We start from the raw sequence: 15,022 nt of genomic DNA on the forward strand, positions 1-15,022 counted from the left end.
GCCCCACTGGTCATAGCGATAGATGAGATATAACATGTTTATTAGATTTATCTTTATTAAACGGTTAAATGGTATTAAATTGTTTTTTTATATAAAAGGGGTTCGGTTGCTTATAATCACTTGGCTCAGCATAAACCAATCATTATTGATATCTTATTGCCATTGATTAATATCTGCTCAAATAACGATATTTATCTTGAATGATAATTGATTCTTCTTATACAACCCAATGAGCTTTTAACCGATTTATTCTCATGAATATGCTGAAATCGTCTGTTTAGTTGATCTCCTCTAATATCGGCTCTAAGAGCCGCACATTCGGGACTGTCTGGCAACACCGGCAAGTTCCGCCCTTAATTACTGATAAGCTTTCTCTCCTTGTCAAATACAGGGTCAAATTGACTGGCACGTCTCGGGAGGAGTACGTAGGATCGACCATCCCTGCGCTAAAGCTAGGCGGATCTACAGCTCCATCGAGCAGACCCTTCTGGCTTGCTGCGTGTGTCCTCAGCACAGGACGAAAATTCTGTGTCGATAGTACGATCAGCATCGACGACTTTGTTCAAGCTAAACCACCGAGCACGAGTATGACGAGCAATTATCCGAATTTCTAGGTTGTAGCTACTAGCAGGGTCCATCCTACAGATGAACAACAGCGAGTTCACATACATCTATCTATCTAAAATCACACTATATCAACCATGACTACTACACCTAACTGACCACAATCACAAGGACCAAGCAATCGAAGCGGGAAAACCCCCCTAAAAATGGTACTCACCCGTTAGGAAGCTAAGGAGGTCGGTCGCCCGCGCCCCCTTATTCGTGGCCATGCGCCGCCAATCCGGAGGATCCACTATCTCTTCCTTCATGCCTCCTCTTCCTTGCTCCACTACCCCATTCCACGTCGCAAGCACGGGGGATTGGGGGTTCTTCTCTCCGCGCCACAGCCGCAAGCAGGGCTGGATTGTCTTCTTCTCTTTCCGCCGACGCTGCTAGGGTGTGGGGGAAGAGGACTCGAGTGAGATGGGGAGAGTGAGGGTCTAATGTGGCTGTCAATTGTAGTCAACACAGTCTCCATCACCCAAGGACAACATGGACAATTTCACTGGCCGGGCCCACCTGTAAGGGCTACCAAACAGCGAAAAACAAACAGAACAAGGACGGAATGACTTGTAAGGCAAAAAAGTTTAGAGCAATGACGCCTGTGTGCGGTTACCTTTTTTAATGACTTATGTATAATTATAAAATTTTTTAATAGCACACATATAAAAGGCTCTAATTGATTCTCTTATTAGAGATAGGGGAGACAAACACCCTTTTGAGCTGGTTTGTGGTGCAGCTCACTGAGCACTGTGCTGCGCCCGGCGGGCGACGCCATTTATCACCTCACCTCCTCCACCCGGGTACTTACGTGGCGCGGCGACACCGGCTGATCGGCGCAGGAACGGAGTAAACGCTGGCTCTCCAATCCCCGTCCCTAGCTGCTGCTCTGCTCCTCATCCCTCACCCTCCCTTCCCTTGCAGAGGCTTCTCCCTCCAATAATTCCCTTCCGCCTCTCCTCCCGTCCTCTCACAAGCCCACTCCCGCAGAAATCACAGCGGCAGGGGCAGCAAAAATCTCCATGCCCACGCTCGGCCTAGATCTCTGGCGAGCCGGCCTCGCGCGGTAGCCCGATCCGCTCCCCGATCCCTCCCGGGCCCGATGGGCGGCGAGGTGGCGGAGCCGGGCCGGCTGAGCCGCGCGCTCAGCTTCGGCTGCGGCGCCGTCCCCGAGGAGGCGCTGCACCTCGTGTTCGGCTACGTGGACGACCCGCGCGACCGGGAGGCGGCCTCGCTCGTGTGCCGCCGCTGGCACCGCATCGACGCGCTCTCGCGCAAGCACGTCACCGTCGGCTTCTGCTACGCCGTGGAGCCCGCGCGGCTGCTCGCCCGGTTCCCGCGGCTCGAGTCGCTCGCGCTCAAGGGGAGGCCCCGCGCCGCCATGTACGGGCTCATCCCCGAGGACTTCGGCGCCTACGCGGCGCCCTGGGTCGCCCAGCTCGCCGCGCCGCTCGACTGCCTCAAGGCGCTCCACCTGCGCCGCATGACCGTCACCGACGAGGACATTGCCGTGCTCGTCCGCGCGCGCGGCCACATGCTACAGGTGCTCAAGCTCGACAAGTGCTCCGGCTTCTCAACGGACGCCCTCCGCCTCGTCGCCCGCTCCTGCAGGTAATAGATACCCGTGTTTCTGTTCATCTGCTGATCTGCAACGCCGTGTTTGTTTTAGCCTGCTTTCCCATTACGGTGTGCATGCTGGGAAAGTAAGCTGGGTAGCTGCGCACTTGAGTACTTATCTTTCCCCCCTCTTAGAGAAATCATGATTGATCCGGTGGAGATATTCCTAAAACGGAGTACTAACAGATAAGCTTGAGCCTTGTGTCAGTTTCTCCAAGTAGTCAGCTCGCCCGCTTCTGGATTCTCCTTCTCTCTTCTGTGAGAAATTTGCATGGGCAAGCTCTGATGCGATCTTAGGTCATAACATGCAAGAATTTTCTTGACTATAAATCGATAAGAGCTTTGGATATGCAAAAGACACATTCATAATACTGCTGGTTTGATCATTAGTCCAGTGTTTTTTGTTTCCTTGGTCATGCTACGTGAGTCCCCAGTTCTTAGTACAACAATTTCGCATCAGCAGGCTGTTTGAGGTGTCGACAGAATGACTGGTGATCTATCACTCCCAGGAGGCCAGGAGTACTCATGTACCACGTTGATTGGAATTGAACATGACTAGTCTGTCCCCAATGAAACATATTTTTGACCAAAATTCAGTTGCAGCTTTGCGCGTTGTTGATTTCAGTTATCAACCAATTCAATCATGAACACATCTCATATGGTACCATGTCTTGTATTTCAGGCACCATCTTTTCCCCTTCTCTCTTCTTCCCAGAAGTCTTTCAGATGGTTTAATCTTTTATTTCTTAGTTTGAATTCTGTAATGATGTTGTTGAATCGGTTGACTAAGGAAGTTGAAGAATAGATGTTCATGGAAGTTTTGTTTTTGATATATATATATATATCTCCATCCGAAATGTTTACTATTATTTTTTGTGTGCTGAAGCTACTTTCCTTTTTGATACTGGAGGCAAGAAACCATGGTGGATGCTCTGTTGCAATTGCAAGTCATTTTTCCTCGGGAAAAAAATTGCTCTGGTTTCTTTAGCAATTCTTTTTTACGTATTATTTACTGATGCACAGTGAATTTATCATTCTAGTTGCTATGACTACATGATATCACAACAGTAACATGTCATAAATCGTCTTGACAGATCTCTGAGAACTTTGTTCCTGGAAGAATGCACAATTGCCGATGAAGGGAGTGAATGGCTCCATGAACTCGCTGTCAACAATTCTGTTCTGGTGACACTGAACTTCTACATGACAGAACTCAAAGTGGAGCCTGCTGATCTGGAGCTTCTTGCAAAGAACTGTAAATCATTGATTTCTTTGAAGATGAGTGAGTGTGATCTTTCAGATCTGATTGGTTTTCTCCAAACCTCCAAAGGATTGCAAGAATTCGCTGGAGGTGCTTTTTTTGAAGTTGGAGAGTACACCAAGTACGAAAAGGTCAAGTTCCCACCTAGGCTATGTTTCTTGGGGGGTCTTACCTTCATGGGTAAAAATGAGATGCCCGTTATCTTTCCATATTCTGCAATGCTTAAGAAACTGGACTTGCAGTACACTTTCCTCACCACTGAAGATCACTGTCAGCTTATTGCTAAATGCCCCAACCTACTGGTTCTCGAGGTAATGTTTTTGTACATCTTTAATATTACCTGTGTGTCTAAAATAAGTGACTATCTAATTTCAACTGACAAGATAGATGCTCTCGGCAGGTGAGGAATGTGATTGGGGATAGAGGACTAGAAGTTGTTGCTGATACATGCAAGAAGCTACGAAGGCTCAGAATTGAGCGGGGGGATGATGAACCCGGTCAAGAAGAGCAGGGAGGAGTATCTCAGATAGGCTTGACAGCCGTAGCTGTTGGCTGCCGTGAACTGGAGTACATAGCTGCCTATGTATCTGATATCACAAATGGGGCACTGGAATCCATTGGCACTTTCTGCAAGAATCTCTATGACTTCCGGCTTGTTCTACTTGACAAACAGAAGAAAATAGCAGATATGCCACTTGATAACGGCGTCCGTGCTCTATTGAGGAATTGCACCAAACTTCGGAGGTTTGCCTTCTACCTGAGACCGGGAGGGCTTTCAGATGTAGGCCTTGGTTACATTGGACTGTACAGTGGAAACATCCAATACATGCTGCTCGGCAACGTTGGCGAATCTGACAATGGATTGATCCAATTTGCAATGGGATGCACCAACCTGCGGAAGCTCGAGCTGAGGAGCTGCTGCTTCAGCGAGCGAGCTCTGGCAGTTGCCGTGCTCCAGATGCCGTCGCTGAGGTACATATGGGTGCAGGGGTACAGAGCCTCTGAAACGGGCCAGGACCTCATGCTCATGGCCAGGCCGTACTGGAACATTGAATTTGCGCCTCCCTGTCCCGAGAGCACTTATCGGGTGATGGCCGATGGACAGCCTTGTGTTGACACCCATGCCCAGGTTCTTGCGTATTACTCCCTTGCTGGAAGGAGGCCGGACTGTCCTCAGTGGCTGGTTACTTTGCATCCTGCGTGACTGTAAATACGTCAAGCTGTCCGAGTGTGGTTATTGTACCAGCTGCTTGTGTACCGTAATAAACTCTAGTACTGTAGTGGAGGTGTAGTGCAATAAGGTGCAGTTGTTGCTTGTACTAGTATCTAATCCTAGGAGGATGTATACTAATGCCCTGATTGCTTGGGTGATAAGCCATGGCTGAAAGTACTGTTGGCTGATTTATCGTGAGAGAAGAATATTGTTCGTTGGCTGAAAAAGTACGGTTTATAAGCCAAGCGAAAATGGTGTAAGTTGTTCTCTGCTTTCTTTTCCCTGGAATTGTATCTTGCTCCACTGTAAATATCAGAAATGGCCTACTAGTTTTGTTCTGTGCTAGATAAGTTGGAATCATGCAGCCTGTTCGGTTGCCTGGTTCGTATCGTTGCTGGTTTGTGAAGAAATACTGCTGACTAGTTTGTGTGAGAGAAAATTATTGTTACAGCTGAAAATTTACGATCGTTTACGACAAACCACAGCAACAAACAGGCTGCATGGATCTCAGGTGCATGGCATGCACAAGAGCAGATGAGCCGAAAGCGACTACGTTTTATCATTCTCAAGAATTGATAAAGAGGCAATGCATTTGGACGTGTACTAGAATGTCTGGACTCTGAAGCTCGAGTCCAGGTCCAGCACCAGGAAGACGACGGTCACTATGAAACGGTCCCTCACTTGCCACTTGGAGCCCCTACGTGAGGTAGTACGTGGTCTCGGACTCTCGGTGGGCAGCGACATGGGCCGTCGCCGAGTGGCGGGGGACCTGTCATCTGTGTGCCCACTGCCCACCCAGCCACCGCGGCACCGCGCCCAGGAAGGCGATAGCGTCGCGGTCCAGCGCAATGGCCAACTGCTTGGTGACTAGCAGTAATGGCTAGCGAACAAAAAACGTAGCCCCGCCGCTGAATCGACAACTGGGGGCGGCTTTCCTCGTCGGGAAAAGGACGTTTCTGTCAGCTTGCCCATGGATTCTGAGGTACCATTTCATGGAGAACCCGGTTGATCTGAACATGCCAAGGGCAGATACGGGGTTAGGAGCAGCTGTAATCTGTTGTTACGTCCACTTCTGTAACATTCCAACTGAAAGACGTTTTATATAGTAATTTCCACCTAGGATTCTAGATGTTACTCTATCGATCCAAATCTTGAGAGCAGTTAAACAAACATGTATAGACGAGATGGAAGCATCTGGCTCTATCTGCTCCATGCAGGGAAAGCCGAATCTCAACAATCGCAACAGTTGTGTTTGGTGTAAAATCAGAGAGGAATTAGAGAGAGTTCTGAATTTCGCACAGCGCATAAAAAGGTTAAAAACATTCTATGTGCATGCCATATTCAGATCCTGTTTGGATGCCCGGTAATTAGACCAAAACACCTGTAAATTACAGGCCCTATTTTTTCTCCGACACATGCCTAAGTTTATTGTTTGGATGACCGGTGAGCCCACTTATTTTACATTCGGTTTGGCCCAAAACCAGCGTAAAAAAAATGTCATCTCCTGACTACTGCTAAGAAGAGTAAGGTGGTGTTGGGATCCGGTGACTAAAATTTAGGAGGTGTGTTGAGATGATGTTGCATGGAATGTTCGGATACTAATAAAAAAACAAATTATATAATCCGTTAGTACTCCACGAGACGAATTTTTTAAGCCTAATTAATCCGTCACTAGAATATGTTTACTGTAGCACAATGTTATCAAATAATAGATTAATTAAGTTTAAAAAATTTATCTTATAAATTAATTACAAACTATATAATTAATTTCATAATTAATCTATATTTAATACTCGTAACATTATCCAACATTCGAAACACCACCTAACTGGACCCGTTCACCCATGCATGGTGAAGCCGGAGTGCTACGTTTCACCCTTCGATTTTTGGCGCCGACATGTAGGCCCCACCACCCCCGCCCTCTCTCCCGCACGCCTCCCCACTCCCCAGACCCAGCCCTCACCAGCCGTGCATGCCGCCGCCCCACCCCTCCCAGCCGATGCCACAGCCCCGCCCCTGCACACCGCCCCCTGCCAACGCCGGCGGCCCAACCCTGCCCCGTCAAGCCGCTGCCCCTCCCTCTCCCAGCCCCGTCCCCTCGCTCCTGGGTTCGGCTACCTCCGCGGCCGCTCGCCCCTGCTGCCCGAGCCCACCCACCGACCTTGCCTGTCCTCGCCCGATTTCGCCCCCTTCTTCCCCGCGCCCAGGGCAGGTACCAGCGTCTGCTAGATCTCGTCGGCGCGCAAGGCAGGCCGGGCGCTGCAATCGAGGCGGGAAGCAGTCGGCGATGCCGCGCCTAGGCGGCTTCCTCTCCTCACGCCGGCCAACATCGACGACGGCGCAGCGATCCAGCGTGGCTCTGCCCGGGTCCGGCGCCCCCCACCCCTTCCTCTCCTCCTCCACTTTTTTTATTATTATTTTGATTTGGTTTCTCACGTTGTAGCAAAATGCGCTGGCATTCTTCTCAATAGTTTATCTGCATTGTGTTTGCTCGGGTTGATTTAGAGTTCTGAATCTGCATTATGTTTGCTCAGGTTGATAGTTGATTTCGAGTTCAACTGCATTCTCCCTTCTTTTCAACAGAAGAGAGACGGGAAAAAATATTACTTTTTTTGTGTAAAGTTGAAAGGACTTGACTATGTTTTGCTGCACATTTAGAAGCGTGCCCTTGCCCCTTGCACAAAACCATCAGATATTTGCATATATGGTAGGAATATATGAATTAAGATTTTTAATCGCGTTTCATTGCAGGAGTATTTTTTTTCTTTGCAGGAGGATTTTTGGAGAATGAGGAGGCAGCGGCCTGCACCTATGATCTCGCTGCAAAATATGGGGGCACGGATGGCACCCTCAACTCACCGGTAAGTTCAGAGAACTCAGTTTGCATCGATCTGTTAATTGTCTCAGTACTATAAGTCTGTAACCTGCTACTCTATGTGATTAAATAATGCAGCTGAAATCGTAAAGCATGAGCATAAAAGATGTAGCGCATGACAAGAGAGGCATATGTACCTAGCCATTCTGCATCGCAGGAGTAGCTCATGCTTGAGAGGCGCCTCCAGCTCCGGGTATATGGGAGTGGCCAAGTAAGCACGGCTATCACTGCATCTCTGTATCTATGTACCAAACGCCTGTTCAGCAGCTGTTACCTCTACCTTGGGATGTTCAATATGTATCTCTTTGTTTGGTCTTCTACTGCATCTTGCTACTGATAATTTCAAGAGGCCGCATTTTTGTTACACTACACATAAGTTGCTGTCATGTCATTTGTAGCATTCAACATTATGATATCTGCATTTCTTGTGGCAATGTGCTCCTGATCTTCTAGAAATATAATGAGTCAGGCTATACCTTGCCCAGAGCCTCTAGAATTGCAGAAATTGATGTAAACTCGCTGAAAAATTTATGCTGCATAATTTATTATTTAGAAAAAGAATCAGCTTAGTAAGGACTATGGGAGAAGGAATCTCAACTTTGCTTGAACGATTTGCTATTCAACATATATGCAGTTGATAAAAATCCCAATTGGAAGAACAAATGTACTGTAATCATTTTGTTTTCCTGATTTATCAAATGCAACTCTAACTCAAGATATTTGATCTTTTTACCTGCTGAAACTCTAACTAAAACTCAACTTTAAGATAGGGTGTCGTCTTAACATCCATGATACTGGCATGCAGGAGAGAGGTTTTTTCATGTTTAGCTGAGTTTTGGTGTCGAGAGTAATTTGTTATACATCCATGACCTACATCAGTGGAGGGCTAGGGGCTTCCCTTGCTTCCAGTTTTCAGCAAGTGATGAATCAGAGGCATCTGCTGTTTTTTTAGGTTAAGCATGATATTTTAGGTGTCTAAAGTTAGGGGAATTTAAGCAGCTCTACTATCTCAGTGCTATTATATTATTGTTTTCTCCACGTCAACAAGATGAAAGACAATCTGATGTTTTTATTCCACTCATGTGCTTGGGACTTGGGAGAGATGGCTATTCAGAATGATGAAGACCGTGTAAGAAAATTATCCAATGCCATTGGAAAGCTTGGACAGCTAAATAAAAAAAATGTTGATGCTATAACAGGCCTGAGGTATGAGGTATGTCTGATTATGTATGTGATACTGAAAATAGGTGTCAACGTTTAAGAGTGAGCTAATTTCTATCTTTTTAATGTAAAAAATATAGTGGTAGTGTCCTGGCCTACATTTTCTTAGCAATAGAGGCCATGGCTGATGGTGGAGTTGCTGCTGGGCTTCCTCGAGACCTCCTTGCCGTGGGTCTTGCATCTCAAACCTTGAGCATTCATTCCATTAAGATATGCTGTGATACACTCTTTGCATATGATGTGTGATTCTTTTAAGCCAGCGTCTCCTGGTTGACGTTTGTACCTTCCTTCAAAAGATTGAGTTATGTCCTTTATATGCATTATATGTACATATCCAGTTAATGCCACTGCTGTCTGCACTTTCTCATAGACATTTTTTGTCTATTATATGTCTGTTGTTTAGGTTCTTAGTGCTGCAACCATGGTGTGACAGACAGGAAACATCCAAGGCAACTGAAAGATCAGGTCATGAGCTCGAGTAGGGTGCGTTTCGTGGAATACTGATACGGTGAAGCCGCGTGGATTCATGTGCCGTAACCCGCGAGGCCGTGACTAGACCCCACTCCACACGAGCGAGAGCCCCCACCCCAAATCTCCTCCCGCATCCTCCACTGCACCCCAGCACTCAGCCCGAGCAGGCGAGCACCGCCGCCGCCATCGTGTATTCGTGTCCCGTCCCCGGCAGCCTTCGACAATCCCTGTCCCACGCCACCTTCGCCCAGCCACATGAAGCAGTGGGTGATGCCAGAGTGGAGGCAAGGAAGCCGTCAAGCCGACATCCTCTCCTGGAGTCCCTCTCGAGCGGCCGCAATGCGCGAGCTGCATCCGCGTCAACGCACAGGTACAAGATAACAGCTAACAGGACTTATCTGGATCAAAGGGGCCCGCATTGTGGGTGCAGATTAATCCCAGCAAGGAGTGGGACTTGCTGGAGCAGAGAGATCCAAGCTGCTGGCTTGAGATCTGCAGATGGTGCCCTCTTTGATCCTTTTTCTCTCTATCATTTGCAGGTATTGCTTGCTGTAGTTCAGTAGTGCATAAATAACCCTGTGTTAGTTGAATTAAGGGGAATGATCTATTCGAGGACTTCATTGGTGCATTTTGTTTAAGAGAATGCTGATTTCTTAGGTTGCTCGTGGGATGAGATTCTGGAGATTCTTAATATCACCAATTAAATACCAAGAAAAATGCAGGATCTTTTATGGGATTTTGCAATCAAATATATAATCCGTAAAACACCAAGTTAAAGCTTGAAATCTCTCATGTGGAGATATGTGAATTAAACACCAAGTTAAAGCTTTGGGTTCTGGGGTTCTGCATTATACTATTATTACATATGCAAGGGATGGTTTGCGCCAAGTGCAAGGCGAAATGCAGTTCCACTCTTACATTAAATTCTTGTCTATAGAGATTTGAGGTGCAGCACATCTTGTGTTGTATATATGTCTTTAGCAACTTATGAGTAGATTGAGTCAGCAGGTGCCACCATCAATGTTGCCACACTCATCCATGACACATACCATGCTGTTTGTTTTGGAATCACATGGCTGCTGGATGCATAGCATATGAAACAATTTGTTCTTTTTTTTTATTATGTTTTTTATGTATCTATATCTTGTAGCCTCAGTGTTCAAGTAATTGGATGCAGAGGGGTTTATAAGCCTCATGATAATACACATAATTTCTATTTTAGCATGGCTAGATTAACTTGTCAATCAGTCTATATAGTAAAAATACCCAAGTAGTCTATTTATCATAATAGCCCAATCAGTCTATTTAACATAGTAGTAAAAAACAGTGTATATACTTAATATGTGGGTTGAATGGGCAGAGAAAAGCATCAAACACCTTGGCAACTTATTGCAGTTGGTAGTAATCTTAGATCTTAACACGTGTGACGTGCATATGTCTGTAATCTAAACAGTTGTGAATGTAATGGTAGGTATTCCTGAATCCTGATTATTTCTTACCAAAACTGGCATAACTGGAACTAGCAATTCAATGTTCACTTGTCAAATATCATCATAGCAGAGTGGTGGTCTTTACCTTTCCATATTAATAAAAATGGCAGGGAAAGACATAATAGTTTTTACAAGGTACCTTGGTAGCAAGGATTTTCATTAGGTTCAAACAGCTAACTCTCGTTCCTAGCATTTATAGTGGTGCCCCTCAAGCAGCCCTAGACATTTCACTGAGTTATCGCTGCTAATAATCGTCGCACTTTTTTTGTTCATTCTGCTCAGTGCGATGTCTTTTCAGTTAGGTTTTGGGACTCACTACTATCTGCCTTTTTGAGTAGCCAATATAGTTGTGTATACCATCTTTGTTTAGTTAGGGGGCATATAGTGATACGTGAATAAGTCACCTTGGCTGATTTAGATGGAAACATCATACTTTTACTGGAGGTAGTTTTAAGAAGCCTTACATTGTAGTGTCTTCATCTTTCTATTTGTTTGGTCGTTATCTTCTTATTATGAGATTTAATAATAACCAGTAGACATGTGGTGAAAATACTCCCTAGGATACTTTTTTCTGTTTACTATAAGATTTGAATGTCCCCCAGACCCCGCACAGAGCGGGAGCTCTCTGCACTGGGTACGCCCTTTTTTTTTTACTATAAGATTTGAAAGAACAAATGTATCTTAGGTGGTTTGACCATGCTTGAACTATAGTTAAATGACCTTTTTAATGGCCAGTGCAAGAGAAAAACCACAAATAGTTACTTATTTTGACCTTTATCAGACCAACATATTTCTAAGCTTATGTGTTATTAACTGTGTTGTTACAGGGGACTGCTCATTTACTAGGTGTAGTGGTGAAAGTGTGCATTGTAAGGTTATGTAGATGATCAATGATTCCATCATCAATACTAACTGGAAACGAGTACAATATTTGCAGCTTTGTTTTCAACTGAATTTCAGTTTAGAAAAGAAATACAGCACTGGAAGATTGATAAATGCATATATCATGTGTCCTATTTGTTTGTGTGGGTTTTGTCAAGCGCATTCCTATAGATGTGATTATATTCTTAAATAAACTATATTTTGTTTGAACTATCTTATTTTGAACAAAAAATACATGGATCATGCTTTTGACAGTTACTGCATCGTCTGTGTGATCTGAGCAACAAGGATTCTATTGAGTGCCTTTGCAGGTAAATTATTGCTTTGATCAATTTTGGTGTGATAAGTTATCAAGTACTATATTTTCTTGCAACCTTAGACATTATTTTATAAGCAAAGGATTCAGCTCTAACCTTAGACATTATAAAGTTCCCAACTCTCATAAGCAAATCATTTTCTTCCCCTTTTTGTATACAGATCTCATACTAATGTTCTCAACTCTAAAGCTTCACATTTGGAGACAGGGTAAATTACTCATCCTTTCCATTCAGCTCTGATCTGCGACAAGTATTAGGTAAAATGCATAATTGCTAATTGCTATCTATTTCAAGGCTAAAAACTTAGAAGTGTGAGTTGCACAGTGCGAATTTACTTCAGTTAAAATATTAAGTGTTCATGCATAATATATCCACTACCCCCGAATTAGCATAGCTTAAAATGAAATATCTCTGAATATGTATTGTGCCATGTTGAACTTTGTGCTGTAAGAAGCATTTCATAATTTCTCTGATTACAGTTTGGATACAAACCACCATTTTAGGTTTTCTGAAATCATATCTGAAGTTTGCTTCTATCTCGTCAGCTTGTCAAGTTTACTATCCTGGTTTCTGTAGTCTATAGATGAGTTAGCTGATTTATAATATGTATTCAGTAGGCATTGATGTAGTACAATACTGCTTAAGGGGCTGATAATTTTGGATTTTTCGTACGTGTGCAGCATATTGCTTATGGACTGTTGGTTATTATTCAGAATTTTCCTGCCTTATCCTGGACAGGCAAAATGAAACCAGTTTTTTTTTGTGCAAATATATCATAGTTAGGAGTTTGTTCTTATATATGTCTTGATGGGATGATTTATTATCTATCTGATGAGATGGTTTATTAATTATCTGAAACAATTCAGCGTAGAACTATATGGATTGCTCATTGTCCGGATTCTAAATATATTGGGACAAACATGATCCAATAACCTTAAGAGGTGAGCAAAATTAGAATGCAGCATTGATTTTAGAAAACCATGGATCTCCACATTTGTCTTTCCTATGAACTCTTAACTAAGGTCTATAAATTTCATTTCTTGTGCCTAACCAAATTAAGTAACAAAAGAATAATGAAAATTATGTTACATAGTCAGTTAACTCTGATTTGATCTTTCCCTTTGTGTGTTCCTGTGAAATCTGGCCGACCTAATTAATTTTGGTTTGTGGCTTGGTTTGAGCAGAGGAGTCGCTGAAGTGGGAGTTGGGTCGAAGGTCCACAAGCCAAATTTCAGGCAATTAGGCTATCAAGATATTTATTCAGTAAAATACCCTTGGCATCTTATTTGGTATTCAATCATAATTCATAAAACAACTAAATTATATTTATTTCAAGATTGAAGAGACATCTTTAGTGCCAGTTGAGATTTGTGATATCACTGTTCTATTGAATATTTACAATCATTTCTTCTAATCCTGTTTCTCCTTGAGCGTTGCACATGATCACCAGAGGCAAATGATGGGAAGAGGTGGCTGCTGGTGAGTAGTGTGCTTACTCAAGTGGCAGGTCGATGATGGAAGGTTGTACCGTGGCTACAACTAGGCGAGGTGTTTGACCATATATTGTTCTCATGTGGGTGAACCTAGCATTTGGCGTGTGCTATCTAGAAAAATTTCTACTATTTTTGCTATTGAAGATAAGATTATGAAGAACTCATTCTACGAACAAAGGGGCGAATTGATAGGAGTTGCCACTATTTGTAGGCATAAACACAAGTGACCAGAGAAAACCGAGACATGGTGATGTTGATTGTTTGTAACTTCATCGACCTTTGTGATTATGCTACATTTGTGGTCGTTCTTTCAAATACAAATGCGTATGGAGCTGTTATATGTGGATTGAGATGATTGCTTGGAACAATTTTTTATTGATGCATAAAATAGATCCAAGTTGACACTTTTACAAAAATCAGTTAGGGGTGCTAAGGAAGAGAGTTAAAATTATTGACCACATTATAATTTGTCGAGGACCATGATTAAACATCGCTAAGAATAAAAATCAGGATGATATATAAAGCTTTTGGTAAACACTGAAATCAGCCTCAGACTATGGCGACATGTGGCATCACGTAGATTTAATTGCTGTTGGTAAATATGGACTGCTTAAATGTTGCATATCATTGATAGAATATTATACCCGTAGCAACGCACGAGCATCTGCTAGTCTGAAAAAAAAAATACGCTATCTATCGGGCGCATCGCGAGTCGAGCCGCTCGGTGACGAGGCCGCTAGGGCGAGGGTTTCTCCTTCGAGGGCGGCATCCATTCCCAACCACGCCGCCGCCCATAGCGCACCCCGCCGGTCCCTCCCCCTCCCCTAACTACTCCTCGACGGCTGCTCACCTCGTTGCTGGAGCCGATGGAGGCCTGAAGCGAGCGCTCGAGCCGGATCTACGACCTCGTCCGCGGCAAGGATGCGTCGTGCAGGAGACGTCGAGATCGACGACGACCTAATGTTACTTCATCCACTCCGGCAATCTCAACTTCCCCGTCATCAGCATAACGCCTGTTTCCTCTGGTCTGTTGAAATGGCGGACGCAGTATTATAATATTGGGTGTGCAAAACATTTTTCCCTTTTATTTTATTTGTAATCATGTCTAACTCATTATAAACAAACTTTTAACATGCACACTTATAAACTTCGAAATAACTATGAAGTATTTTTAAACTAAATATGCGATGACTACTTTCATAACTTTTGATAACTCACTTGCTGACTTGGTATGTATGGAATGAACACAAGTCTATATATGTATTTATAGCTTTATTATGGCAACCTTCTACACTTTTCTATATTTTAGAATATCTCTCATGTTTATCTATTCCTCATACATTTCTCATTACACAAAATATCTAGATCTAGAGTATTCCATGTAGCATATTGTTTGCATTTATCTATTGCCTAGATATTTCTCATGCAAAATATCTAGATATCGGGGTGTTTGGGATTGCTCCATGAATTCTGTTCCACAAGCTCCACCGTGGAGCAACTCCCCAAAAAACTAGAGGTTGTGGAGCACCTCTTTAGGTGCTCTCACAACTTCACCCTTTTATCTCGAACAGAGTGCGTG

At 44.0% G+C, this 15,022-nt stretch overlaps 1 protein-coding gene and 1 long non-coding RNA gene across 11 annotated transcripts; both read left to right on the plus strand.

The window, feature by feature from the left end:
* Nucleotides 1-1,408: 1,408 nt before the first annotated feature.
* Nucleotides 1,409-4,886, plus strand: LOC136456862 (coronatine-insensitive protein homolog 1a-like). The gene is made up of 3 exons (XM_066456849.1): nt 1,409-2,214; nt 3,315-3,792; nt 3,882-4,886. Exons 1-3 carry the CDS (start codon nt 1,706-1,708, stop codon nt 4,683-4,685), a joined length of 1,791 nt encoding a protein of 596 aa, XP_066312946.1. The 5' UTR covers nt 1,409-1,705; the 3' UTR covers nt 4,686-4,886.
* Nucleotides 4,887-6,696: 1,810 nt separating this feature from the next.
* On the plus strand, nt 6,697-13,762 carry LOC136456863 (uncharacterized). 10 transcript variants are annotated; one of them, XR_010759579.1, is made up of 4 exons: nt 6,697-7,555; nt 7,648-9,631; nt 11,889-11,944; nt 12,111-13,762. It is a non-coding gene; the product is annotated as an uncharacterized lncRNA (long non-coding RNA). The 10 variants fall into 10 exon arrangements; XR_010759582.1 differs by having other exon boundaries at nt 7,648-12,891; nt 13,135-13,762; XR_010759573.1 differs by having other exon boundaries at nt 7,648-11,944.
* Nucleotides 13,763-15,022: the final 1,260 nt, after the last annotated feature.

Source organism: Miscanthus floridulus, chromosome 6 (genome assembly GCF_019320115.1).
Source record: "Miscanthus floridulus cultivar M001 chromosome 6, ASM1932011v1, whole genome shotgun sequence".
Classification (NCBI taxonomy): domain Eukaryota; kingdom Viridiplantae; phylum Streptophyta; class Magnoliopsida; order Poales; family Poaceae; genus Miscanthus; species Miscanthus floridulus.

Excerpts from the sequence above, each read along its gene's own strand:
- LOC136456862 (XM_066456849.1), top strand. The coding sequence starts at position 1,706 with ATGGGCGGCGAGGTGGCGGAGCCGGGCCGGCTGAGCCGCGCGCTCAGC. Across the intron at positions 2,215-3,314 it reads CTCGTCGCCCGCTCCTGCAG|ATCTCTGAGAACTTTGTTCC; the intron begins GTAATAGATACC and ends TCGTCTTGACAG. Across the intron at positions 3,793-3,881 it reads CCAACCTACTGGTTCTCGAG|GTGAGGAATGTGATTGGGGA; the intron begins GTAATGTTTTTG and ends TGCTCTCGGCAG.